At 40.6% G+C, this 25,424-nt stretch overlaps 1 protein-coding gene across 7 annotated transcripts in view; it reads right to left on the bottom strand.

Moving 5' to 3' along the window:
* CRYBG3 (crystallin beta-gamma domain containing 3) overlaps positions 1-25,424 on the bottom strand; it is a 95,657-nt gene that overhangs the window by 54,244 nt on the left and 15,989 nt on the right. For 6 of the 7 annotated variants that reach the window (XM_058555651.1, XM_058555644.1, XM_058555645.1 and 3 more), the window contains exons 2-4: positions 24,029-24,095; positions 13,395-13,804; positions 1,149-7,464 (exon numbers count right to left, since the gene is read on the bottom strand). In XM_058555651.1, coding sequence (XP_058411634.1) covers positions 1,149-7,464; positions 13,395-13,804; positions 24,029-24,095 — 6,793 coding nt within the window. Of the gene's footprint in view, positions 1-1,148; positions 7,465-13,394; positions 13,805-20,289; positions 20,704-24,028; positions 24,096-25,424 lie in introns of those variants that run through there. The other variant, XM_058555646.1, reaches the window with a different exon arrangement.

The following is a 25,424-nucleotide window of genomic DNA, read 5'->3' as shown; positions in this document are numbered from 1 at the left end:
AAGCTTGTAGCTTAGAAGGACAGAAGATGCCACTCACGAGACTCTTCTAAGTGAGGACTAAGTTAACCCCCAGGTGAAATGTGAGGAAAATGCCAGGTTATGGAAGTCAAGGGAGATGGCCCCAGCATGGAGGTGAGGTGACGGCACAGAGAGGGCCACAAGAGGCTTCTCTGAGGAAGCGGCACTGAAAAGATTTTGAAAAGCAGGATTTCAATAAGTGAAGATATGTGGCAGGTTGAGGTGGGGGTAGTAGAAAAAAAAATTCCAGGAAGAGAACATCTTGAGAAGAAGTATGGTGGTAGGAAACAGCATGTGTCACCAGACCGCGAGGAGAAAATGTTGGACAAACAGAATTGGGGGCCCTGTACTACACAGCGAAGAGGTCCCACTTGATTTGGTAGGCAACGGGGACCATTAAAGAAAGATTTCTTCCAATCCCATCCTTTGTTTTAAAACAGCTTTGCCTTGCAAGCTATTGGTTGGTATTTAAGTACTACTATTTGCTACTAAGGCTATTACAGGTAAAGATACAGGCCTTGGGAATCTTACAGAAAGTTCCATGATCTTGGGAATGCCAGAAAAGAAAGTCCCCATTCATTGAATATTCTACATTAGAAGTCAAAGAAAAATGTAACTAAATTTCAAGACCTTTTCCAGCTATAATGTTTTCAGCTCTTTATCTTTGAATTAGGCTGTTCATTGCCCAGCTTTGTATGAACAACATGAACAACTACAGTGAGAGGTTGTTGTCAAACAAACATTCAAAATATTTTTAAGTATTTAAAACATTTTTAAATATTAGAAAATATTTTCGTGAGACCAATAAGCTCAAAGGAAAGTGACAATTTTCCCACATACAGTACCTGGAGAAATTCAGAATGTTGCCACTTAATTCAGTTTTAAAACTAAATATTAGCAAAAAACTGGGAAATAACTTGCCTTTTAAATTATGACAAAGCAATTTTGTTTTCTCAATGTAACAGTCCAGCTAAAATACATGAGACATGATACACTTCAACCAAAGAACAATGTGATTATTTTTTCAAACAATCTTTACACAACTCAAACCACTGACTTTCCTAATAAGCTTTTAGATCATTTCACGACCCAAAGCATTACTTCACTAGTTAATAATCAAAATCACTCACCTCGGTGAACGGGCTTAATCTGCCTGAGTTGTCCTGAGCGTGGAAGTATTTTGACGCTGGTTCCTGAAAAATCCCACCAAATCTGGCTCCTTGTTCCAAGGAATGGGTTTTGGAAGTCTGCAAATACTGATGATAAGCACTCTTTAAAGAAGAATGTAATTTAGAAGTAAGGTCAGATTTTTGTAGAAATGAGGCCTTTTCTGGCCACAGACCAATTTGCAGATTAGAGGTAGTAGGTTCATTTGACATTAAATATGCATTCTTAGCAAGTCCAGTCCTTTCCTGGTCATCAGCAGGGTAAAATGTGATGGAAGGATCTGGCAGCTTGAAGGTAACGGCTTCCCTCCTTCTGCCTCTCAGACTTCCTTTATACAATGGTTCCTCATCCTCCTCCTCCTCCTCCTCTTCCTCCTCCTTCTCCTCTTCCCCCGCTACCTCCTGTCTGTTGTCTTCATCAAAATTCATCTTTAGACGCTCTGATACTGACTGGAGAAGTGATAAAACAGAAGAGGGCTGATTTGCACTCTCTCTTGATTTTGTGGAGCCATGATGACCAGGTGAGATCTCACTGGATAGAACGTCCTCCTGAGAGCTGTCATCCTCATAAATGGGAGACAAAGCTAAGGGATAAATTTTGTACCTTTTGGCCTCCACTGATAAGAACATTTCTGAACTATCACTACCAAATGTCTCATCTAATTTAATATCCTTTTCAAAATGATGGACGAGGTCAGTTCTGCTCTCAGACCTTTCACATGCAAGAACAGGCATGCTGTCAGCGGACATATCGGAAAACAAGAGCGAGTGTGTCCTTCTGACTTCTGTAGTAGCATGCTTGTCCTCATCTTGGAGGGGTTCCTCATATAAGATAGTAAACGAAGAATTTTCTTGTTCATCCTGAGAAAAGAAGGTTAAGTTCAAGTCTTCTCTTTCCTCGCTATAATGTAGACCTCTGGTTTTGTTATCTACTGCAGTAACAGATGTTCTTTTGTTGAGTCTTCCTATGGTCTCCTCAGGTTGAAAATCTGGCATTGCTAAGGCTGGGTAGCCTTCATAATCCTTACTTAGCGTAGGTGATTCATATCCTCTGAAATATGAGGCAAGTCTGCTGCCATGCACCATCAAGCCTTCCTTTATTCCAGTGGGGTCTTTCTCTGCTTCTCCAACACCCCCTTCAGCATACACGTGGGGTGCTTTTTCATCTTCAAATATGGGAGGCATGGCCTCTGCTTGTGTAATGGGCAATTCCAGACCTGTTTCATATGTTTTCTCAATGTTTACCACTGCGGATAATTCTTTGTGTTTCCTGATAGTCCCATCAGAGTCTTCTAGGGACGTTCTTTCCATTTCTATCATAGAGGGCACGAGCACAATTTTTCCAGTTGTCTCTTTAGCATCTGTCTTGCATGCTTTTTCCATTTCTAAGGAGGCAGGTCCTGCCTTCTTGTGTGCTTCTTTAACTTCTAACACAAAAGGTACCATTTCAGTTTTCCTAATCACCCCTTCAGCACCCTTTTGGTAAGTGCTTTCCACTTCCAACATAGATTTTTCAGTGTTTCCGGTGGTCACCTCAGCATCTTTTTGGTAGACATTTCCCACTTTTAACATAATGGGCATCATCTCAGTTTTGTCCATATCTTCTTCGGCGTCCTTCAGGTAAATATTTTCCATTTCTAACCTATCAGGTGTCACCTCGGTCTTTGCAATATCCCCTTCAGCATCCTTTGGGTAAGAATCTTCCATTCCTAATGTAGCAGGTACCACTTCAGCCTTTTCAGTAATCCCCTCAGCATCTTTTTGGTAGATATTTTCCATTTCTGACCTAACCGATGTCACCCCGGTCTTGCAAACATCCCCTTCAGCATGCTTCTGGTAAATATTTTCCATTTCTAATGTAACAGGTGTCACTTCAGTCTTTGCAATATCCCCTTCAGCATCTTTTGGGTAAATATTTTCCATTTCTAACGTAGCAGGTATAATTTCTGTCGTTCCAGTAATTCCCTCAGCATCTTTTTGGTAGACATTTTGCACCTCTGACATAACAGGCATCACACCAGTTCTGCCAATATCCCCTTCAGTATTCCTCGCTTTACAAGCTTTTTCCATTCCTAAAATGGTAGGTAATCCCTCAGTTTTTTCAACATTCCTCTCAGCATCCATTTGGTACACCTCACCCATTTTTAAGATGTCAGCTGTTGGCTCAGTTTTCGTGATATTCAATTCAGCATCCTTTTTACGTGCTCTTTCCACTTCTGACATAGGAGGGACTGCCTCACATTTCATAATATTCAATTCAGCATCTTTTTGGCATGTTTTTCCCATTTCTAACATGGAAGGTATAAGCTCGATTTTTCCCACATTTACTTCAGTATCCATCTTGTGTACTTTCCCCACTTCTGACATTGTGAGGGGTGTGCTTTTATTACTGTGTCCTGGCAAGTTTTTTTCAGATACACACACAAGACTATCAGACAAACTGCTTTTGGATGTCCCAGGTACATGGATGTCGTCATTCGTAAATGGAGACCATCTGAAATTTAATACAAGAGTTTTTGCATCCTTTGTCCCGGTTTTGTGATTATCCACACACTCTATTTCCATTTTCTCTTTAGAGTCCTCTTTGAGGAAGAGATGTGTTTTTACCTTATCATCTAACACGTCTTCAGCTACTAAAACAGTTTCTGATTCCTGTAAATTTATACCATCAGACTGTCCTGCTCCATTTCTAGAAACTGAGGATTTTTGGTAGAGAACTATTTCTCTTCCTTTAATTGACTCTGTGTCACTAACTAAGTTACTCACAGAGAAAAATCCACCTAATGCTTTATTTTCACTAATTTCACATGTGCTTCGATTTACTGCCTCTTCTGACACCAAGACCTCCCCGACTATATCATGTGGCTTAACACCATCGCTGTTCAGAATTTCTGAAGCATTAGCCTGAAGTTCAGAATTGCAGGTATCCTCAGTATCTTCAAAAGCATCATTCATCAAATTTTCTTGGGCTGAATAAATAATCTCATTGACTAACTCCCTAGCTTGATCTTCTAACAAAAGAGACACATTCATTCTATCAGAATCAAAAAGGAGACTCTTCTCATCAGCTGTAGGTGAAACACGGGCCTTTTCTTCCCCTTGGACCACTGACATGTTTCCCATGACCTGCTCTTCCAAATGCTCTGCCAGCTGGATCCCTGTCAATGTCACTTCTAGTGGGTTTTTCTCAGGGGTGTCTTCTTTCAGGGTACCTGGATTCATTATGCTGTCTATGGCTGTATGCTCCTGGCAGGTATCAACTGTGTGTTTGGATTTCAGTTCTTCCCTGACAGAATTAAAAATCTCACCAATCAACGTGTCAGCCTTTTTAAGTAAATCACTTTTGAGGTCCAAAAGTGGGTCACGTGCTCTCCTCCTTGCTTCTATGTGCGTGGCAGATGCTTCAGAACACTGCTGGCTTGAGCTGTTAACTGACACTGAAGCCCCAGCAACTGCTCCAGGCTCAGCTTCCGTGGGACTGTCCAACTGGGCAGCAGTTGGGAAATCGAGAGACACCTCCCCAGGACGATTCCCAAAATGTTTCTGAAATGGGGTCACTTCTGCCCCTGCTGGGATAGATATTTCAAATTCCAAACAAGATCTGTTAGGGTCCAGCAGGTTAGGTAAGGAGGCACCTTCATGTGTGACATCTGTGGTGACTTTTACAGAACCAAAATTATTGGGGGGTTTAAGTGAACTCGCAGCCACACTAAATTCTTCAGAGCGACTAGAGGAAGACGACATGCTATCAATACCACCACTTAGGAAATGAGGGTTCTCTTTCTCTCTGTGAGAGAAAGCTTTCTTCTCTGATCTCAGCTCAGAAGGAACATTATGAAAGCTTGAATCCTCAGAAGCAAAAGCATTTTTTTCCAAACTGGCATCAGAACCCAGAAAAGGTGAATTTACTTTTGTGTTGTCAGTTTCTTGGAATTTTGGGGAAGAATTAGTTAAGCTGAGTTCTTTCATTTCTGAGAAACCAGAAATGTTTTTGGTCTCACAAACATCTGAAGGTTGGCAAATCACACAAGCACTGGCTTCACAATTCTGTGCCATCTGCTCAGTGACTTTTTCATCATGAACAGGAGACAAAATCCCTGATACATTACGTTTGAGAAAAGCAGGAGGATAGCCTAAGGCTTCTACCTCTGTTTCCTGTATACCTTGATACTTAGAGGCTGAAGGAGAAATCTCAGTTTGGCAATTCTTTTTAAGGCCAGCATTTGGATATTTCTCTTTAATCTCTTTATGATCTATCAATTGAAAACTTTTGTCCTGTTCAACCTCTAGGGAAGTTAATTCTGATAAAATAGGCTTTGCTGGCACATCTGTAATGTCAAATGGAGAAGAAATCATATCCTGAGAACTGTCTCTGGGCTCTGTTTGGGAAACAGGTATCTTGGAGAGAGCTACAGTTTTTCCTCTTCCAGAATGCGACCCAATGGGAACACTGTACTGACCATCAACTTGTACTTCTGATAAAATTTTAGCAATGTTATCACTTTTGGTTTCCAAGGAAAGAGAATCAGACCTCTCTACGGTGCTCTCACTTACTTTGGTGTTTGAAAGCATTAACTCTGCTTTATTGGGGTCTTGAGATGAAATGGAACTGTGGTCCTTAGAGATGCATTCAGACTCAGATCTCGAGTCCACTCCAGTTAAGTGGGTGTCATTGGCTTTAAGATCTATTGGAATCTGGCATTTTTCACTATCAGAAAGAACTTCTTTGGATTCAAGAATTGCAGATGCACGCTCAAGGTAAAGGCAAGCAAGAGGACTCTTCCTATCTGCAGCCTCACCTTGTTTTGCCACATTTTCTTCTTGACACTTACTAGACTGATTGGAAATATCAACGTTGACATCCTCAGTTTCAAGGAGCAAGGAAGAACCCTCATTCTTTAAAACAGGTATATCCAACTTTCTCAGCGTGCCAACTCCAGAAACAAAGGTAGGAGATGATGCATTGAAATTTGATTTTTTAGAGTCATGGGTAAGAGATGTTCTGGCATGAGGTGATACTTTGGCTTGTTGAAGACTCTCAGGGTCAAGGAGAGATTCTGAAATGTGATTTCTATTCAGTTCAAAATTCAGTTCAGGTGCTATTTTATTGTCTAAGCATGCTGCAACTGCTGATTCACTAGTGTGTTTTACAGAGACAGGGTCCTTTTGATTTATTCTAAGAGTGTGAGGCATTTTGCCATGTGGCCTAAAATCAAGCTTTTTGGCTTCTGTTACCAACAACTGGTCAGTCTTTTTGAGTAATGACTCAACTCGACCTTCTGGAGCTTTTACCCGACTTGAAGTTGTGGGTTCACCAACTGAAGCACTTTCTGTTTCTTGTCTGATTTCTGTACAAGTGAAATTTTTCTGTGAGTCTTGGGCAGACAATCTATTTCCTTCATCGACAAGTTCTGTGTCCGTTGCAGCCTGTCTCTGAAGAGCAGCCTTGCTGGTGTGATGGGTAGCCTGCTCTGCTGAATTATCTATGGTCTGCTTGTCAGAACACCTACTCTCTGGCAACTGCAGATCTTCATGCCTAAATGATTTATTTGAACTTGGCAAATGTGTACTTTCCCGTTTGGTAGTGTCACTTCCATCAGCTTTACTACAAGAGAAGTCAGAAATAGCAGGGCTTTCAGGCTCAACATGCTCTTCTCTGTACACCAATGTCCCACCACTCACCACAGAGCTATTTTCTTCTATTGTAGTTTCTGTTGTAATTTTCCTCTGAAAATCTGGACTGCAAGGAACTTTGTTACTGTTACTTCCTGTAAACAGTGCTGAACACACCAAATTTCTGTCAGTCTGAGAAACCAGTACACAACTTAAATGGTGCTGTGAGTCAGATTCTCCAACAGCAGAGCTGGAGTTAGTCACAGAAGAAGGCGATGACCTACTTCTCTCAGGTCCCCCAGGATCATTTTTATTTAAAACATCCTTGGAAGAAGGAACATTGGCCAGTTCTGGGTTGTTTGTTGGATGGCTTTCTGTGCTGAGATTTATTTTGCTACACTCACAGTCTTCTAACAGGCCTCCAAGCAAATGTCCTTTCATAGCTATGTCTGTGTGAGCTGATGACAACAATGGCACCATCCCAGCCTCAATGTCACTTCCAGGGCCAATATGTGTACTTGCACTAGAGTCAGAACTTTCATTTTCTCTCTCCAAGGGAGTCACAATTTCTAAGGCAGTCTCTTGCTTCAAATATTTCCTGATTTGTCTGGGGCCTCGATACGTTGAATATGTTACTGAAGGACTTTCTAGTTTACCGTTCACTTGTCTGTAAAAAGAAACAGCATGAGAGTATCACGAAATATAATTAGTAACACTTAATAGTAAGCCCAGAAATTGTGGTGAAGTATATCTTTAAAATACACCTACTCTTAATATGTACTAATTTGGGGAGGAAATCCTAGAATGCTTTAGTTAAATCTATCTTTATTAAAAATAATGATAATAAAGATTTGACCAGCATCATGTGAATGTCAAGGCAGCATGACTATCTGAGCTCTTTGAACTGTTACTTCTTACGTGATCATATACATCTCTCTCACCAGTTAATGGACAGAACACAGGCGGACAAATCGGAGGCTCGGGTTCCAGCTCTAATCTCAAAGGAGCGTGTGTCTGAAAGGTACCGCTCTGCCTTTGTGCCTCAGATCAGTACCACAGGTTCATGGATACATCACTGATTTCTCTGCCATATCAGAGCATTATAGTGAGCTTCTCTTCCTTTACTCTTAGATGTGAATTTGAACAGCAACTTTTAGCACACAGGAAGAGAGGTTTTAAAGGAAAACAGCTAGCAAGATATCTAGCCAGCGGTATGCACTCAGTATATGTTTAACTCAATAAATGACAGAATTTCTTAAAAATCCTCTCTTGTGTTAAGTTCTTCAAATATTCAATTAGTGCAGTAGTATTAAACTGCTTGGGTAAACGCAGAAATGAAAAAGGATTTCTAGAAAAAGTTCTCTTCTTTTTCTCCACCCCAGCACGAATTTCCCAATGCTCTCAGCATCCACCTTCCTCTGAAGAACCCACCTCTGGCAGTTCTCACACCACGCCATGCTGCCTTATGGCCCTTTGCACACACCGTTCCTTCCCCTCTAATTCCAGCCTGGAGAGAAACTCTAATGCCATCCAAGACTGGTTCACAAGTTACCTCCAGTGCAAACCTACCTCAGGACCCCTTCACTGCTAAAAGGGGCAGTTAGCCTCTGATCTGTGGGTGCAGAGGACCCCGAGCACAGCATTTGCCATGTTAAGTTATAAAGGTCTTTGCACTACTTTCCACACAAGCCTTGTGGCTATTTGAAGGAAGGCACTATGTCTTAATCATCTTTGTATTTCGAAGTGCTCCACACAAGATTTGGCAAATGGTATATGTTTAATAACTTTTTGTGAATCAATGAATGCCTAAGTAAAGCAATGATACTAAACGCTGAGTAATTTATTTCAGACTGTCTTAATTCTTATAGATGATATAAAAGTGTCTTATACTCTGAACTCTAGACACATTTTAGTGTCCTGACTATAAAAATGTATGGTAGAGAAATTTGATGTGTTCTAATTTTTTCAGATTAAACATATAATTAAAAAAACATTATAGAATCCATATGAATAACTAAGAAATCCAGTTATCAGTACTCCAATATCTAAAATAATACATTTTTCTTCCCAACTTTAAAGCAATAACATTAAGAAGACTAGATTTGTCTAAATGATAAAACAGAAAGTAAACCTCCTTTGACATGCAAAAATCTGCATTAATTGTGCCCCTTACATGTTTCTTGAATTTTAGCTGAAATAATTTATTTCAATCTATATAATTGCTGGCCCCTAAAATCCTATCACACCACTATTATAAAAAATTGTATTAGTGACATTCACTTGTTTTTACTGCCCATTATAAAGTAGCTAAAGGAGATGTACACAGAAATGCTTTGCCTTGCAAAAGTGGTTTCAGCTGCTGCCTGTGTTTCAGGCTGGATCAAAGACTGTCATAAACAAACTCAAAAGCAGGATAAGGTAACCTGTCTATGAAAACATGCAAAAGAAAAATACGTATAGGTAAATTAACGTTATTGGTGAAATCCCATACCAAAATACATGAATTATTCAGAAAATACAAGAGCCTTTCAGAGCAACATATGAAGATCCAGAAGTCTGAATAAATGACAAGAAGTTTTACTGGATGGTTGGTTTTTCTTTCAAAGCTTTAATGTTTTATACTTAAAACCTACTTTCAACAGGCTGCAATGTTTTTTTGCCCAAAAGATCACCAAAATAATTCTGAAGAAATGAATACACAAAGAAATGTACATGATGTCCACAGACATACGAAGAGAGACAGGGACCAGGATTTATTCTTCAAGTATCGTAAACGGAGGTTCTCTTACTTCCAACTCCCTCCTAACGAGACCTCAAGGCATTACGTTCTGCGTCAATTCAAAAACGCAACGTTTGATCTAAAAGGATTTCTAATAAAATAAAACACAGAGAAAAGTCCACTAAACTTCAACTTGCTGTAATAATGCCTTTTGGTAGTTTTGGAGTCCTTTGGAGGGGGGGAATCATTATTTTCCATTTTTCAGGCTTTCTGAGTACTTTCAACTAACATGATTAAATTGAATTATATTAACTAGTTTAAATTTCTAACTAGATAATCTCCTGTGGCATCCTGGGTGGAAATGTTATATGCTTGTAACTAAAATATGCATTCTTTATTCTAAACAACTATATTATCATGTTTAAAGCACTGAACGTCGAAGTTTCAAGCTTAGCTTCACGTGTTATAATTAGTTCCTTCAGGTACTCATGAGCTACACTCCCACTTTTTAAAAGGTTAGTCAAGCCAACATAGTCTATTTTCTACATCATTCTTTCACAGGTTGTGACCGAGTCTCCATAATTAAATAGAATTAAGAATATAAAACTGTCCTTTAATTGTTAAGTTTTTCCCTGACAAATAAAAGAAAATGGAAATGTCAAAAACATACAACTTTAAAAATAAACTGAAGGTGGAAAATTAAACAAAAAGGTTTATTTTTCACAAGCTGAAGAGCGAAAAGGGAGTATTAATTTCATGTGTTATGTAATTGTACATGGGATCTATAGCTTATCCTATATAACCAAAGATATGTGATCCAAACAATAGTAAAAGTAAAATACTTAGAAATTTCAAATACTTAAGAAAACAGACATACATATTAAAAATTTGAAAACATTTTATGCATTTCAGCCTAAGACATACACCACCATGTGAAGGTGTATTAAGCGTCCAGGTACTACATACAACTGTAGGCAATTCTGGATAAATCTGATACACCTGATACTACAAAGCTCAACCAAAGTCACGTATCATTCCTCAAAGAAAATTCTATAATAGCAGCCTGAAAATAATAGCCTTAGAGCAAAAGTTTCCAACTCACTTTTAGGAAAGTATGATTAAGCTACTTTTTTAGTGTTAAGATTTATTTCCTTTCAAATTACATAGTTAACACTATCTTCTCTCACAATAGGGAAGCCCTTTAACTTTTCTATGTAAAGAAAAGCTGCAAAACCAGCAATTTTTTTTTAAATCACAATAAAGCTTTGACAGAAGAGTTTCTCATAATGGATATGAATCTGTTGAAAATATAAGAATTATAGAGCTTTTTAAAGAATTTCAACCCAACAATGAAGTAGCTTCCTATATACAGTCATGAGTCACTTAACAATGAGAATACATTCTGAGAAATGCATCGTTAGGTGATTTCGTCATTGTGCAAACATCAACCACATACACGTAAAAACAATTACAAAGCTATTTATTATTTTTAATTAAGTGAGGATGAAATCATTTAAAATGCCTTTTGATTAGGATATTTTTTAAACACACTTCAAATTATAGGTAATAACTCGTCTAAATGTTGAAAACTGTATTAATAGTGATCAAAAAATATGTTTGATACTATAGTAATAGACAGCATTATATGTAGCACCTTTCTTTGCTGAGGTGGTTCTGGTGAACTGCCTTAGGAATTATTCTATCGACAAGGAGGGCTTTACTAAAGATAAGTTAAGAGGGACAGTAGCCTCTTCCATGTTCTATTGTCTAGTACTGAAGAAATAAATCTGACCTATTAATCAAAAGCAAAGGAGAAAAAGCCCCGACTTTCCCTTCTACCCAATTCCCATATAACAGCCTCAGAATCCCCACCATTTTAAATTACTTTGGAACTGAACAGTCACCAGGAGAGGTTGTTAGAAGACTGTGGGCCTCAATCCCAGAGATTCTGATTCAGTGGGTCTGAATCAGATCACAAGCATTTCTAATGACTCCAGGCAATGCTGATGCTGCTCATCCAAGGACCACCCTTTGAATAGCACTGCTTCAGACAATCCTTCATTATGGATGCACCTTAATTTAACCATTTTTCTGCTGCTGGACATTTGTTTCCAATTACATGTTTCTATAAATGTTTCAATAAACACCTTTATACATCATTAGAAATAACCTACAAACTTTTTCAGGTTCTTGACACATACTGCCCTAAAACGTGCCCTGCACTCCTCGCACTGTATATGAGCATCAGCCGTACTGACTCTGACTCACACAGAGTACAATCATTTATTATTAGTTATCAATTTAACAGGAGAAAAGTTATCTCAGCTTAGTTTACATTTCCTTGATTGCTAGTGAGACTAAACCTTTTTTCCACTTATTTGTTAGCAGTTTATATTTCTTTTATTTGAATGATGTATTTATATTGTTTGCTCATTTTTTTTCTCATGGTGAGTTAGTGTCCAAAATGCTTATCAGTTAAAGCATTCTCTGACATTTTCTGTATATAATGTTCTCATCTGCCAATTTAGTGCATCATTGTTTATGTTGTTTGACACAAGGGAGTTTGAAAATTAGAAGTAATCCAACCTACTGATCTTTTCTTTCCTGATACTTTCCATCACAATCATGCTTAGAAAATTATTTCCCACCAAAATAAAAGAATAATTCACGCTCAACTACCTTTAGTTTTGTATGTTTTTTAAACATTTACTACTCCATTTTAATTAATTTTAATATAAAAATGAGATAAGTATCTAGCTTTTATTTTTTCTCCAAATTGTTAACCAATTTCACCAAGTCCTCCTTTCTACAAGAATACGTAATGCCATCACACTTAAGGGTTCAAATCACAAATATATGAAAGTCTATTTGTAGCCTATCTATTCTGTTCCATTTAGAAGTCTAGCAAATATTACATCAGAATGACATTGTTTCAATTAATGTAGCTTTATCGGTACATTTTAACATCTTGTAGGGCAAGCTCCACCACATCACTCTTGATGGGCAAACTCACATCTAACTGGGTATCAGTTTTCACAACTGTAGGATGGGGCTGTGCCTGCCTCACAAACTTGCTATGAAGAATTAACTGAAAATTCACACACGAAGACACTTTGGAACTACCAAGTTAGAACTTTTCATCTATATCTGACTACAGCATTATTGATGACTTCTTCAAATAATAAAAATAATCCTTAGGTAGAGATTAAATTAAAATCAGTAAGATAGATTCTTATTAGTTATAAATGTATACTTTTATGTTACACAAGATGTCTAATGGACTCATCGTTATAAACAATTTTTGGGTAGAAAATATTCCTTCTAGCTCATCTGAGTAAAAAGAAAAACAGGTTAATACCTGTTTGTTAATCAAAGAAAGAAAAAAGGGGTGGTAAAATTCTCCTTAAATTTCTGCCAGATTTCAGTTTCTTAGAGTTGTGTAAAAGGTTCATAAGGCTAGTTTTACAAATAGCATCAGTTTCTTTTCTTAACCCCTTTAATTGGATTCCACAAAGAAAAGATATTAATACAAGGTGAATACAAACCTTAGGACCATTTTTGTTCCCAAAATGCAGACAATGAACACACTGTCTGTCCTAATACAGAAAGAATTCAGAAAACACACCCAGGCAAGGAAGTCTTAAATTAGAAATAAATCTTGTACTGTGACAGAGTTAGCACCTAAAAGGTGTTAATATCACTCCATAAAATAGCTCAAAAGGCCCTAGATTACATGCATGATACACGGAATCCTATATATAATCTTTACCCAGTAGCGGGCACATTACAGAATACTTTTTCCCATCCCCTCAATTAACAGGAATCAAAAGCTAGGTCCAAAAGCTCAATTTTTTGGCTCAAGTAAATTTTAAACTTACTTTAACAAATCCCTGGTTTCCTGTTCACTGTCTTGCGTTGTATCCAAAGAACAGGCATCTGAGAGTTCAGCTGAAGGGGACTCATGTTCTGTTGGGACCACCTGGGCTCCCTTCTGCTCCCTTCTGCCCCCTGCCTCATCCCGGTCACTGGGATTTCGTAAATCTCTCTCAGTTTTGTCATGGTCATCTTTGAAAGAAGACTGCTTGGCTTCTCCAAGAGATGATTTTCCTGAGATATTGAATAAGTTACCAAGAAACTGAAAAAAGCTTTCTTTCGGCTGTCTATCGCTTTCTCCTGTTTTGGCATCTGGAGCAGAACTGGAAAGGTCATTGGGCTTTTTGGAATCTTCCTGCGTTGGAAGAGTGAGTGGCTTCTCAGCATGGTTCCTTTTGTCCTCATTTTGGGGAATCTTTGAAAACAAAATAGAGCATAATAAGTATCATCATTTTTAAAACAACCTATTTTGACTGAGAGTCTATTACATGACACACTGTGCTAGATGCCAGGATACACGTGTAACACTGATGGCTTCTCTTCCCTGGGCTGGTTTACAATCTACTGAAGGGGACGGTCAGCACAACTTTAACAAAGCTACATAGTTATATCACGAAGGGAGAAGCACAGCCCAGTGGGAACCCAGAATAGGAGTAACTAGTCCAGATTTGATGGTGGTGGGAGCAGAGGAGTAACTCAGGGGCTGCTTCCTAAAGGAAGTGCCCTCTGAAGGAAGGACCTAAGAAGTGACTATGTGCATGTGCATTTCCCTCCCTCCTCCTGTACCTCCCTTTCCCTCTTTCCCTCTCTCTGTGTTTAGTGAGATGTCAGCTTCTAAGGAGTTAATATGACTGGAGGTTAGGGTACAAAATGAAAGAGTGAGAGGTAAGTATTGAGAGAGAAGTAAAGGGACAGATCATGGCAAACCTTATGTGCATTTAAATTTAGCCTTTATTATTAGAGAGCTAATGGACAGGATCTTCACACGCTCGGAACGGCACATAACACCTTATCATTTCATCATCACGTTAATCCATGAGGCTGCCACACTGTGTAAAACTGCCGCTCAAGAAGATAAGGAAAGACAGCAACATGGTGTGTCAATTCAGAGGAAAAGTCCACCGTGAACTCTTCACGTTAAAGCACCAAGTCCTGATACAGGCGTTAATGCAAACTGTGGACAGCGCCGGGAACTCCTGTGACCTGAAACACAGGGTGCATTTAGCCTGCTCATAATTAAGTTACTAGTAGGGCAAATGCACAGTCATGTGCACGCTGTGTGCGGAAAGACTGAGCACCCTGGCAGTCCATGTCACACTCTTCCCTAAAGCTTCATTAGCTTCAGGCCAATGTGCCAACTCACCCTGTCCTCCAAACACGCTCCTCACCTACTTGCAAAAGGAATGTGCGCCTGGCAGTATCTGTCAGATGTCACACTCACTAGTCCTTATAAAAGGAAAGCTCAAGTGTGTGCCAGAAAAAGATCAGGTCACTGAAGTAAAACCACCTCAGGGCACTGTAGGTTCACCTGATAAAGTTCTATAAGAAGCTGATCTTCAAGAAGGCAAGAGTGTTGTAATCTTAACGTTATTTATTCACCTCATTCCACGTCTGTTTGTTTGTTTGTTTTGTGAGGAAAAGTGGCCCTGAGCTAATGTCTGTTGCCAATCCTCCTCTTTTTGCTGAGGAAGATTGGCCCTGGGCTAACATCTATGCTCACCTTCCTCTATATGTGGGACACCTGCGACAGCGCAGCTTGATGAGCGGTGCGTAAGTCTGCTCCCGGGATCCAAATCCCTGAACCCCGGGCCACTGAAGTGGAGCATGTGAACTTAACCACTATGCCGCCAGGCCAGTCTCTCAATCCACGTTTTAATCCAAATTCGGAACAGTTTAAGGAGTGTTCCACTAACCACTAATGAAATTTAGCATATGAAAAGTTGAGAAAATGTTTAGAACCCATTAGCCCAGGAAAATAATTTCGAGCAAACAATATTTTAAGTTTGTTCCCACCTTAGGAGTCAGAGGGTATTTTTGAGTAAACACATAGCATTTTCCTATGTGTTAGGACCTTAATATAACTTGTGAGTCTCTACATTTAGAATGATACCAGCCTTCTAGAATCACTCAAATTCTCACCTTTTCTTGGTTTCAACACCAACCTCATCCTACTTGTCTCCACCTCCTCCATCCAGCCTTCTCTCATCCCAGGAGCCCGCACTATAAACTGGCTGTGCCCTCCCTCTTATACAGAGCACAAAGGGCCTCTCGGTTTGGCAAGAGAAGATATGCTAGCTGACATTTTGAAAATGCTCACGTGTATGAAAGATACATCTTTTTTGTCCTTTCACTACTCCGTTTAATTTGCTGCAACTGCCAACCACAATATTTCTTCCTGAGTCAAAATGAACCAAGACTTAACATGAACAGAACAGGGAATTTTTCCTACAACTAGTATGAATGATGCTCATCGTGGGGAGCTACTTGAAGAAAGTGAACTACAGGCTACTCATTAAAATATCATCAATGTTCTTAAAATGCTTTAGAGATTCACAAGAGAGTCTTATAAAATTGGGCCAATGGTTTAAAAAAAAAGAAAAATTAAGAGAACATGGAGATTACATTTTTTTGACGTCAATAAAATCTCAAGACAAATAATTTCTGTCAAAAATACTATTTCACTGCCTCTATTATTTTTACTCGAGAATTCCTTTCAAAATATAATAGACTTCTTTCTAAAGAAGCAAGACACATTTTGCTAAACTAATGAAAGCCTTCACATTTAACCTCTTCAGAGTAAAAATCATTTGTTTCTCCTTCCCCTCAATTTTCAGCTTCTTTGCTATTCTGGAATCCCTATATCTTAAATTCACTGAAGAGCATTTTTTCAGTTTCCTTAAATGTCTTAGTTGCTCAATTTTTCCCTATTAATGCTAATGAAAGATACACTTTTTTTGTCCAGGTGTATTTAATTACTGATACTTTTGTATCAGTAATTAAAATATTCTCGACAAGACAAAAAAGTATCTGAATTTAGAAACAAAAACTAGCGCAAGAGAACACTGCTATTCAGAGCAAACACAATAAACTGTGTATTTATACAATTAAGTTTTTAAGTCTGATCTCAAACAGCTGCTCTTTCCCCTCGGCCAGTTCAGCTGGCCACAAGCTTGGGCCAATGTCCCCTACCAACAGGACTGTCTGCCATTGTTCCAACAAAGGAGTAGAAGGATAACACTCAGGATTCAAGCAAACACCAACAAAACTCCAATTCCCATTGCTCTCAAAGATGTTGGTATTCTGCATATGACACAGGAAGGCTACTGCTGAAGACATATGTATCTTGGGAATTTAAAGTTTTTTCCTTCATATTCAATATGTGTAATGCAGTGCCCTTAGGTCCAAATTTCCATCCATCTTTCTCTTTGCTAAGTACCCAATACAGGAACCACAGGAAAGCATCAGGCACACGGAGTAATAACACTCAGCTGCAGCTTCAATGAGCTCACAGTCCAGCAAGATACTCATCACCATATCACTGTGTGGGGCTTAGGAGAGGGATGTACACAATGGAGGACAATGAATGTGACTGGGGATGAGGAGAATCCACTGCAGAGGGGAGGTAACAGTGAGCTTGCTCCTGACAGGGGAAAAGAGCATTCCAGACACAAATACGGCAAGGACAAAGACACAGAAGTGTGTGAAGTATGTTTGTTACAACAGGGGGTGGCTTAAGAAGATTGGGGCACAGAGGACAGAGAATGAGGTTGACAAGATGACCAATTAGAAGTGGAGGGTAAGGGTAACAAAGCCACAGAGGACTAAGGTTTCTAAATTGGCAACTATTTGAGTAAAGGCAAAAATGGATATGGGAAACCAAAGTAGGTGGGATTCGGGTCTTTATGGGGGTGGGGGAGGTACGGCAACCAACTATTTAGATGTCAAATGTGTTGAATTTTTGGTCCCCTGGTGATGTACAAGTTGAGATGTCTGGGAAGTGGTCAGAAGCACAGTTTAAGAACGCAATTTGGCAATACTCATTGTGTGCTGGGGAAAGGAGGAGCAAGAAAAGAGCCCTAGGGAAAAGAAGATTAAAAGGCAGCACAAAGAAGAGAAAAAATCAGCGAAAGAGATGGAGAAGGCCCAAACCAGACTAGGTCACCCCTCCCTCCAAAACCAGACCAGGTCATCCCTCCCTCCAAAACTCTGGTCTCCAAAGGACAAAGGATATTTCCAAAAGCAAAAGGGAGTAAATGCCAAATGCCACGTGAGGTCAAGACAGACGAGGACTGTCCTCACTGTTCTTCAGAAACATCCGGCACACGCGCATCTTAGGAACTGTGCGCATCCTCCTCATTCTGCTCAGATATTCTTCCCCTAGATGGCTCTATGGCTCACTCCCCTCACCTGCTTCAGACCTCTACTTAAAAGTCATCTCTTCATTGAAGGTTTCCCAGTCACTCTACCTAAAATAGTAAACTTCTCCACTCTGACACTGCTATCTCCCTTCTCTGCTTTATTTTTCTCCTTTGTACTTGCTAGTATCAAATACACACACACACTTATATGATTTAATATCTGTTTCTTCCTCTAGAGAGTAAAAGCCACAAGGGCGGGGACTTTCATCTGTTGTATTCATGGCAGTATCGCTAGCACCTTGAAATGTGCCTGACAATCAGAGGTGCTCAAATTTGTGCTGAATTAACAAATGAAGGAAGGAGGACTAGAGAGAAGCCCTAGGAATGCCCTGGTGGGAGTCATGACAGCTCGGGAACGTGTGGATACAGCCCCAGACTCAAGGTGGGAAGCAGTGAGCAGGCAGCAAGAAAATGCAAATAGTCAGTAAACAGAAGGGAACACTTTGAGGAGATTTTTTAACTAGAAAAAAAGAAAGACATAAGATGACTATTTAAGGTCCAAGACAGAAGAAATGGCTTTTTGTTCCTATTTTGTGGATCAGCTCTACACCTGTTGGAAAAGGAGTAACTGCTGTCCAAGAGAGAAGGATGACAGGTTCCAGAGAGAAAAGCAGAAGGTGATGAGGTTAACAGACGAGGACTGTCTCTAACACTCCTAATAAAGGGAAAGTAGTAGCCTTGGAGAGAGTAGGGACCTTCTCTCTTCCAAGTAAAGTGGTAAGGAAGCGGCTAAAGCCTGAGCTATTCTGTAAGCAGAGAAGACAGTAAGCAAGGTCCCACAAGTGGCTGTGACCTCAGGAAAGGGACAAGAGAGAAGACAAGCTGAAAGAGGGATGCAGAGATGGAGCTGGAGTGGGGCTCCCAAAATACAGAAGACCTGGGAACGCAGCAATAGGCCGACACCAGGTGTACCAAGCAGCAGTTAAGGTCAATGCAAACTTCAAAGTATTTATTCATTCAATAAATACTGAACAGCAAGATACTATTCTAGGTGCTTAGATGCAACAGCGAAAAATACACCAGTAGCCCTGCTTTCGTGAAGCCTACATTCTAGTGATGCAAGAACTTATTTGCAGGTCTGGCATTAGTTTGTCACTTCCTACAGCAGGTAGCAGGTGCTGCCCCAGAATGGTGACTGGCACAGGGAACAAGGTCAAGAAGGTCAAGGGGTAGAGAGTGTGGCCAAACAAAGAGTCTGTAGAGTGGAAAATAGTGAAGAGCCAGGCAACACTTCCTTTACGGTCTCAAGCACCTGGCTTGGGCATCCTTTCTCCCTCTGACTCTGCCTTCATTGTGAATAGCAAGGATAATTCTTCAGAACACCCCGACCCCCCAGTTCCTTAGGACCCTCAACTCCAATGACCTCCACTTCCACTCTACTTGCCCTTACGGCCAACCCTGGTCCTTGTCTTTACCCATAACCCAGCTCTGAATCTCAGTCTGAGGCACTTTGCATGTTCACCCTCTCACCTTTCCAGCTCTCTTAGCCCACTGTCCCAGCTGTACCCACCACACTAGTTCTCCTGCCTCATCACATCTTCTGTGACTTCTCTGACTCTCACTCTGTCCCTTTCAGTTCCCACAAATTTTCAGATATTTTCTATCCAGCCATCAAATATGGCCAATAACCTCAAAGCCTCTTTTCTTTGTTCCTTGGACATCCTCACCCAGAAAAATTCCAGTTTTATCTTTTCCACATAAGTGAATGAGTCTTGCTTTAAAAATCCACAGAGAGATGCACAGCAATGCAGATTCAGGCTGCCAACAACTCACGATTTACAGCCTCCGCTGGGAATCAGTCTGCAACCTTCCCCCACCTTCCACAGCAGCCATTTCAAACCTTTCCCACACCCCTTAAGCCACTCTCTCCACCACTCTGTACCCTGGCTCAGCAGAGGACCCTACCTTCCATTTCACAGAGACACAGCCCTGACTCCACCTGTCCTCTACCTGCCCTATAGCAGCAGCAGCACTGGTCCCACTTCCTTCACTCTCCTCACAATGAGGGGAGGAAGGACTCCTCCTCCCAAGGCTAATCCCTCCACTAGGGCACCAGCTCAGAATCCTTGGTGTCTCCTCAGGAACCTCAGTTGCCCATCTGTAAGCTTATCATTCAAAAGTATACATCCAGGGACAGCCTTCTCCTTCCTCTTCACTCCCAGGCTCCTTAAAAAGGAGTTACCCACCTTCACTGCCTCCCTTCCCTTCCACCCGATCACTCCTTAAGCCCCTGCAATCTGACTTCCTCCAGGTGTGCTCTGACCATGATCTCTCAGAGACACTATCCCACTTGCTAATTCAATGTACTTCTCTGTCCTGTCCTATATGATGTGTCTGCAGAACGTGAGACTGAATCTTTCCTGAAAACCATTCTTCCTTTGGCTTCCATGATATCACTCTGAGGTTCCTTTTCCCTTCTTCCTCTCTGAATTCTCTCTCCATCTCCTTCAAGCTCACAGCATTCTAGCCACCCCTCATGTACCATGTTTCTCCAATTTCCAGCCTGGGCTTGCTTTACCTTCATGCTCTTTTCATGAGGTCTCATTTTCCACAGATTCAATTCCTAGATTTGTATTCTCAGCTCAGACTGTATATCCAACTGTCAACCAGACATCCATATCCACCTGGACGCTTCCCTGGAACCTCTAATTCAAAACATCCAAAACTGAACTTGACCATGCCGTGTCTCCATTCTTCTATCTTCTGTAAACTATAAAATCCTCTGTTGAAAAGCCAGACAAAACATCAGGACATCGTGACCTCTCCCCTAGAACACCTCCAATAGTGACTTAACCTGTTCCCTTGCTTCGGCTCCTACTGTCCCCCAGCCTACTCTCCAGACAAACACCAGAGCAATCTTTTAGAATTCAAATCTGATCATCCTGAAAGGCCTCCAGTGGCTGTGCACTGCCATTAGGATAGAATCCAAACTCCCCAGCAGGGCATTCCAGGTCTTGGTGGAACTAGCCCTGTGTCTTTCTCCAATTGCATCTCTTGCCACTCACAATGCTTCCAATGCCTAGTATCATCAAGACCATCCCCATTTATTCTCTCCCCTCTCCTCTCTCCTTCCCTCTCTCTTTCACTACAGTACATCTTTGCATAATGCTATTCCCCTTACTGAGGCCACTTATCCTTCGCCCTCAATGCCTGGGAAATTCCGATTACTTTTCAAGTCTTTCAGAATGGAAGTTGCCTATGTGTGTTCTTCCGATGGACATATATGTTCTTCCAATGGACATATATGTTCTTCCGATGGACACGAATGTTCCTCTGATGGACACATATGTTCCTTTGATGGACATATATGTCCTTCCGATAGACATCCTTAACATCTTCTGTTTTCCCTGTCACCACAGGGGGAAGGCAAACAATTTCATATGCTTTTATCATGAGTAGGACTATTACCTAAATTATTAACAGCTAATAAAATCTGGTATTCATAAACCAGAACCAGTGGCTTACTAGAAAATTATATTAAGTTTTCTCCTAAGACATCTGGCTGTAACATATTACTTGGCAAATTTGTCAACAGTCGAAATTCCTCCACCAATAGTTGAAATTTCCTCAATTTGGGGGAAAATTATTTATTTATTTTTTGTAAGGAAGATCAGCCCTGAGCTAACATCCATGCCAATCCTACTCTTTTCGCCAAGGAAGACTGGCCCTGAGCTAACATCCGTGCCCATCTTCCTCCACCCTATGTGGGACGCCGCCACAGCATGGCCTGACAAGCAGTGCGTCGGTGTGCGCCCGGGATCTGAACCCGGGCCACTAGCAGCAGAGCGCGCGCACTTAACCGCTACACCACGGGGCCAGCCCTCAGGAAAATAATTTATTATCAGTTTATCATTACTGATATCTTGAGTCAGTTATAGTTGAAGTGCTAGAAGTTTAAATCAAAATCACTCTTCATTGTCCTTTGTCACAATGGATTTAGCCTGTCGTGGATTGTCTGATTAACTCCACAGAGAACATTAACATATTTCCATCAATGTTTCAAGAAATGGATTTTACAACTAATGGTAAAGTGCAAAGATGAGCCATTTATACCCCCACTGTTAATTTTGCTTGAAAGATATTCCATTTTTATCACAGAATTATTTTTCCACTAAAAAAGTTAGAACAGACAAGACAGGTGGGCTGTCATCTATTTTGCCTTGAGCTGGTCATCATTTAACTGAATAAATAAGTCATGTGCAACTTTTATATCATGATACACCAGTGCTGTGATCAGTTCTGAGATGTCACAAATAATTTGTTACTAAAATTAGTTAAAAAGCTGAAATTTCACTTTTTAAAAAAGTTCTAGAATGGATATAGAGGTTATGTCTGTGGTGTTACTTTCAGTTTTCCATTTCCATATAACTTCTGATAAAGGGATGTAGTTCTATGAGTGTACCAAATAAGTACCCTTAACTGTAGGTGACCCAAGACAGCCATCTATCATATGTAGTAGAGAGAAAAAATATGGGTAAAAATTGCTGGTGTGAATAGGAAAAGTCTGAGCCACACAGGAGCAACGGGTACAGGCAGGAAGGCAGGGCTGTTGATGGCCCTGGCACGGTGAGGAGGGAGACAAAACGGGAGAATCATTCCAGGTGTCAAGACTTGGTAACCGATGCCACCTTTAAGTGGGGCAGGGATACAGAAAGAGAAAGCAATTAGGATAAAACACACTGAGTTCAGCATGAGTATGTCACATCTCACATCAGTGGCATTTGCAGGAAAGGCCCATCAAAGACCTGGCTCTACCACCCTGAGGCTCAGGAGAACACACTGGGCAGGAGGGACAGGTGTGAGCTTTGTCATAGGCTAAGATGTAGGTAGAACTCAAATCGACCAGGGCAGGTGTGTAAGGTGAGAGGCGAAAGGAACAACATGACATACATGGGGGAAAAGCCATTCCTTCCTGTTAGGGTATAAGGATTTCTCTGATGAGAACACCGGGCCAGAATAATAAATGTGTTTAATTCTCTGAGAGCTTTTTGGAGGCCCCTCTAACGTTCTTGAATCAACATCTGGTGCCCATGGAGGCAAATTTACTCACAAGAATCTAGAATCCACACATGATAAAGCACCCCATCACACCACAGGTAGGACCATTCCAGTTCCACAACAGGTTGGAGCTGCTGCAAATCAAACCAGATACCTTACACTACGTTCAACACCCAAGAAGTCCAAGATAGCAAGGCCAGCCTGGCCCCAGCCATACTGACAGGCTTCAGCTCTGGCAGTCCCCCAGTTATCTGGACTGCATAGTGACACACAGTGCAATCTCCATTTTGGGCTCCTTGACAGTACTCAGTTTTGATAGAAGCAATCAGCAGCAAGGGAATTTTGACTTCATGTAGGTCCTCTTTTCCAATGTTATAGAGAATCAATGTTTCTAATAGCTGGTTTCTATACTATTCACCCAGAAAAATTCAGCACCATTCTCAAGCAAAGAGCTATTTTCTAAGTCTTAGCCAGACTTTATAAGGCAAGAAGGCAAATCTTTTCCTAAGTACATACTTAATATATACAGGCCAGTGTACAAAACATACAAAATATATCCTACAGCTACCAAAACTGGGTTCACAACCCGGCATCACATTACCGCACAACGCAAACATCCAATTTCTAGAAAACCACTTATGAGTAAAGACAGATATTTCAAGGTTTAGTGATTTTCAAGGACTGTGAACCATACTTATTGATAATCATCTAGGTAGGTGTGTAGCTTATACACTTTCCATGCTTGTCCTGTAGGAGCAAAGAAAGCCAGTTCATATGTGAGCTGACCAAACATATCCATCACACAGTAATGACATTTGAGAACATGTTAGTAACTTCCACCCCCAAAAGCACTATTAGTTGTCAGCCACATTTGAGAAAACACGACATAAATCAAAGAACTTCCTAGGAAAAAGAGACTGTGGAGTTCAGGTGATCCAATAAACAGATGTGAAAACTAAGGCACAAAGTAGTTTAATGCCACACAGCTGGCTGGGGGCCGAGCTGGGATAAGACCACCACCGTCTACACTCCTGAGCGCTCCTCCTCGCCACCCCACCCCAGAATGCAAATGTCCCACAGAGCTGGACTGGAGATTCACATCAAGTAATGACATGGTGTTCTTTTTGAAATGTAAAATGAGATGACAGAATCTAAAAGAAGAAGGAGCAGAAATTAAGAAAAATATGGGCTTGATATAAAATAATATTAATTTAAAACTATACCTTTACTGCTTCTGATGAAAGTACATTTTCCTTTTTCTGACTTGTACTCATGGGCTCATTTTCAACCCTGAAAAACAAAAACCAGAGTTTCTTTTGAAATTAAAAGAGAAGTACTAGAATCATATAGTTTCTGTGTTTAAAGCAAAAATTGAAAACTCCTTTATCTGCAATGTGCGAAGTACTCATATACAAAATGTTATACTGAGAATATGTTGATTTGAATCTCTATACTTGAAAAACACATTCAAAAATGCTCATCCGGGCTTTAGAAATGTTTGTGAGTCCATGATGCATCATATTTTCCCATGTTGATAATTAGCATCACAGTAATGATGTACCTGAACAGCGGAGCACCATGCATGACTATCATCTTGGAAAGTGTTAGCACTCTTTGATTTCATTTATATTAAGCTTCCCCATAGGCTGATCTTTTTATGATGTCTATGTGGAGTGTTATTTGGAATACATTTCTACTCAGCAAATTTTTATAAACATGAAGGGTTATCCAGCGAATTGGGGGAACAGTCAAAAATAGATACAGGCTTATCTAGCCCCAAATGAGTCCCAGATGGCATCTTAAGGATCTGATATTCCAGACAGTCACTTCTAATTATCTTGTCTGGAATACCTCCGCAGATGCCTGGTGAGATGTCATAATAAACGACTGTGCCTATTAGGCACATATACATGTTAGCTCTAAATATTTATACCTCTGTTTCTGTTACCTTGTTTTCATATTTTCATACTCCTAGACCAAACAAGTAGCTCTACTCCAAGGATCATCATGATAATCTGTCCCCCACGTGTGGGGACTGTGCCTGGCCTCAAGGATATAAGAACAAGTAGGCCGGGGTCTTTGTACAATGCAGTCTGCAGGGGAGACTGACACACAAACAGACCCATAAGACATCTGGTGAAAGTTATAAGTGCCGAAGAACAGAACGCTAGGGAGCACAGAGCAAACAGGAGCAGCAATTCTGCCTGCTCGGTGAAGCCCGGCAGAGGAAGTACAAGGCGGGGGAACGGAGACAAAGGCATTTTCGGGAAACCTTGTCTCATTTGTTTTTAATACAAAAGTGGAGCACAGGGACTTGTGACAGGCAGAGGTAACCCTGCTAGAGAGGAGAATGAGACCAGAGGTTAGTGGATGCCAGGCCTTGAAGAACCTGCCTGACCCGTTACAGAATCCGATCCTTGTCTTCCTAGCACCGAGAAGCCTTTGGGGGAGGACAAGCATAAAACAGGAGGACGACCAGAAGCGGGGAAAACATATGGAATCCTGGTGGTGGGTGTAGATGGAATGGGGAGGAGCAGGTGTCAAGAGCTCTGATCAGATGGGACAGGAAGAGAGGACATAATTTATGCTACTTAGACTTTCCATCCATAAATCCAGTAA

This window comes from Diceros bicornis, chromosome 15, assembly GCF_020826845.1.
Source record: "Diceros bicornis minor isolate mBicDic1 chromosome 15, mDicBic1.mat.cur, whole genome shotgun sequence".
In the NCBI taxonomy this organism is placed as follows: domain Eukaryota; kingdom Metazoa; phylum Chordata; class Mammalia; order Perissodactyla; family Rhinocerotidae; genus Diceros; species Diceros bicornis.
Note: the sequence above shows the minus strand (reverse complement) of the source record. Positions and strands in the feature narration are given on the sequence as shown.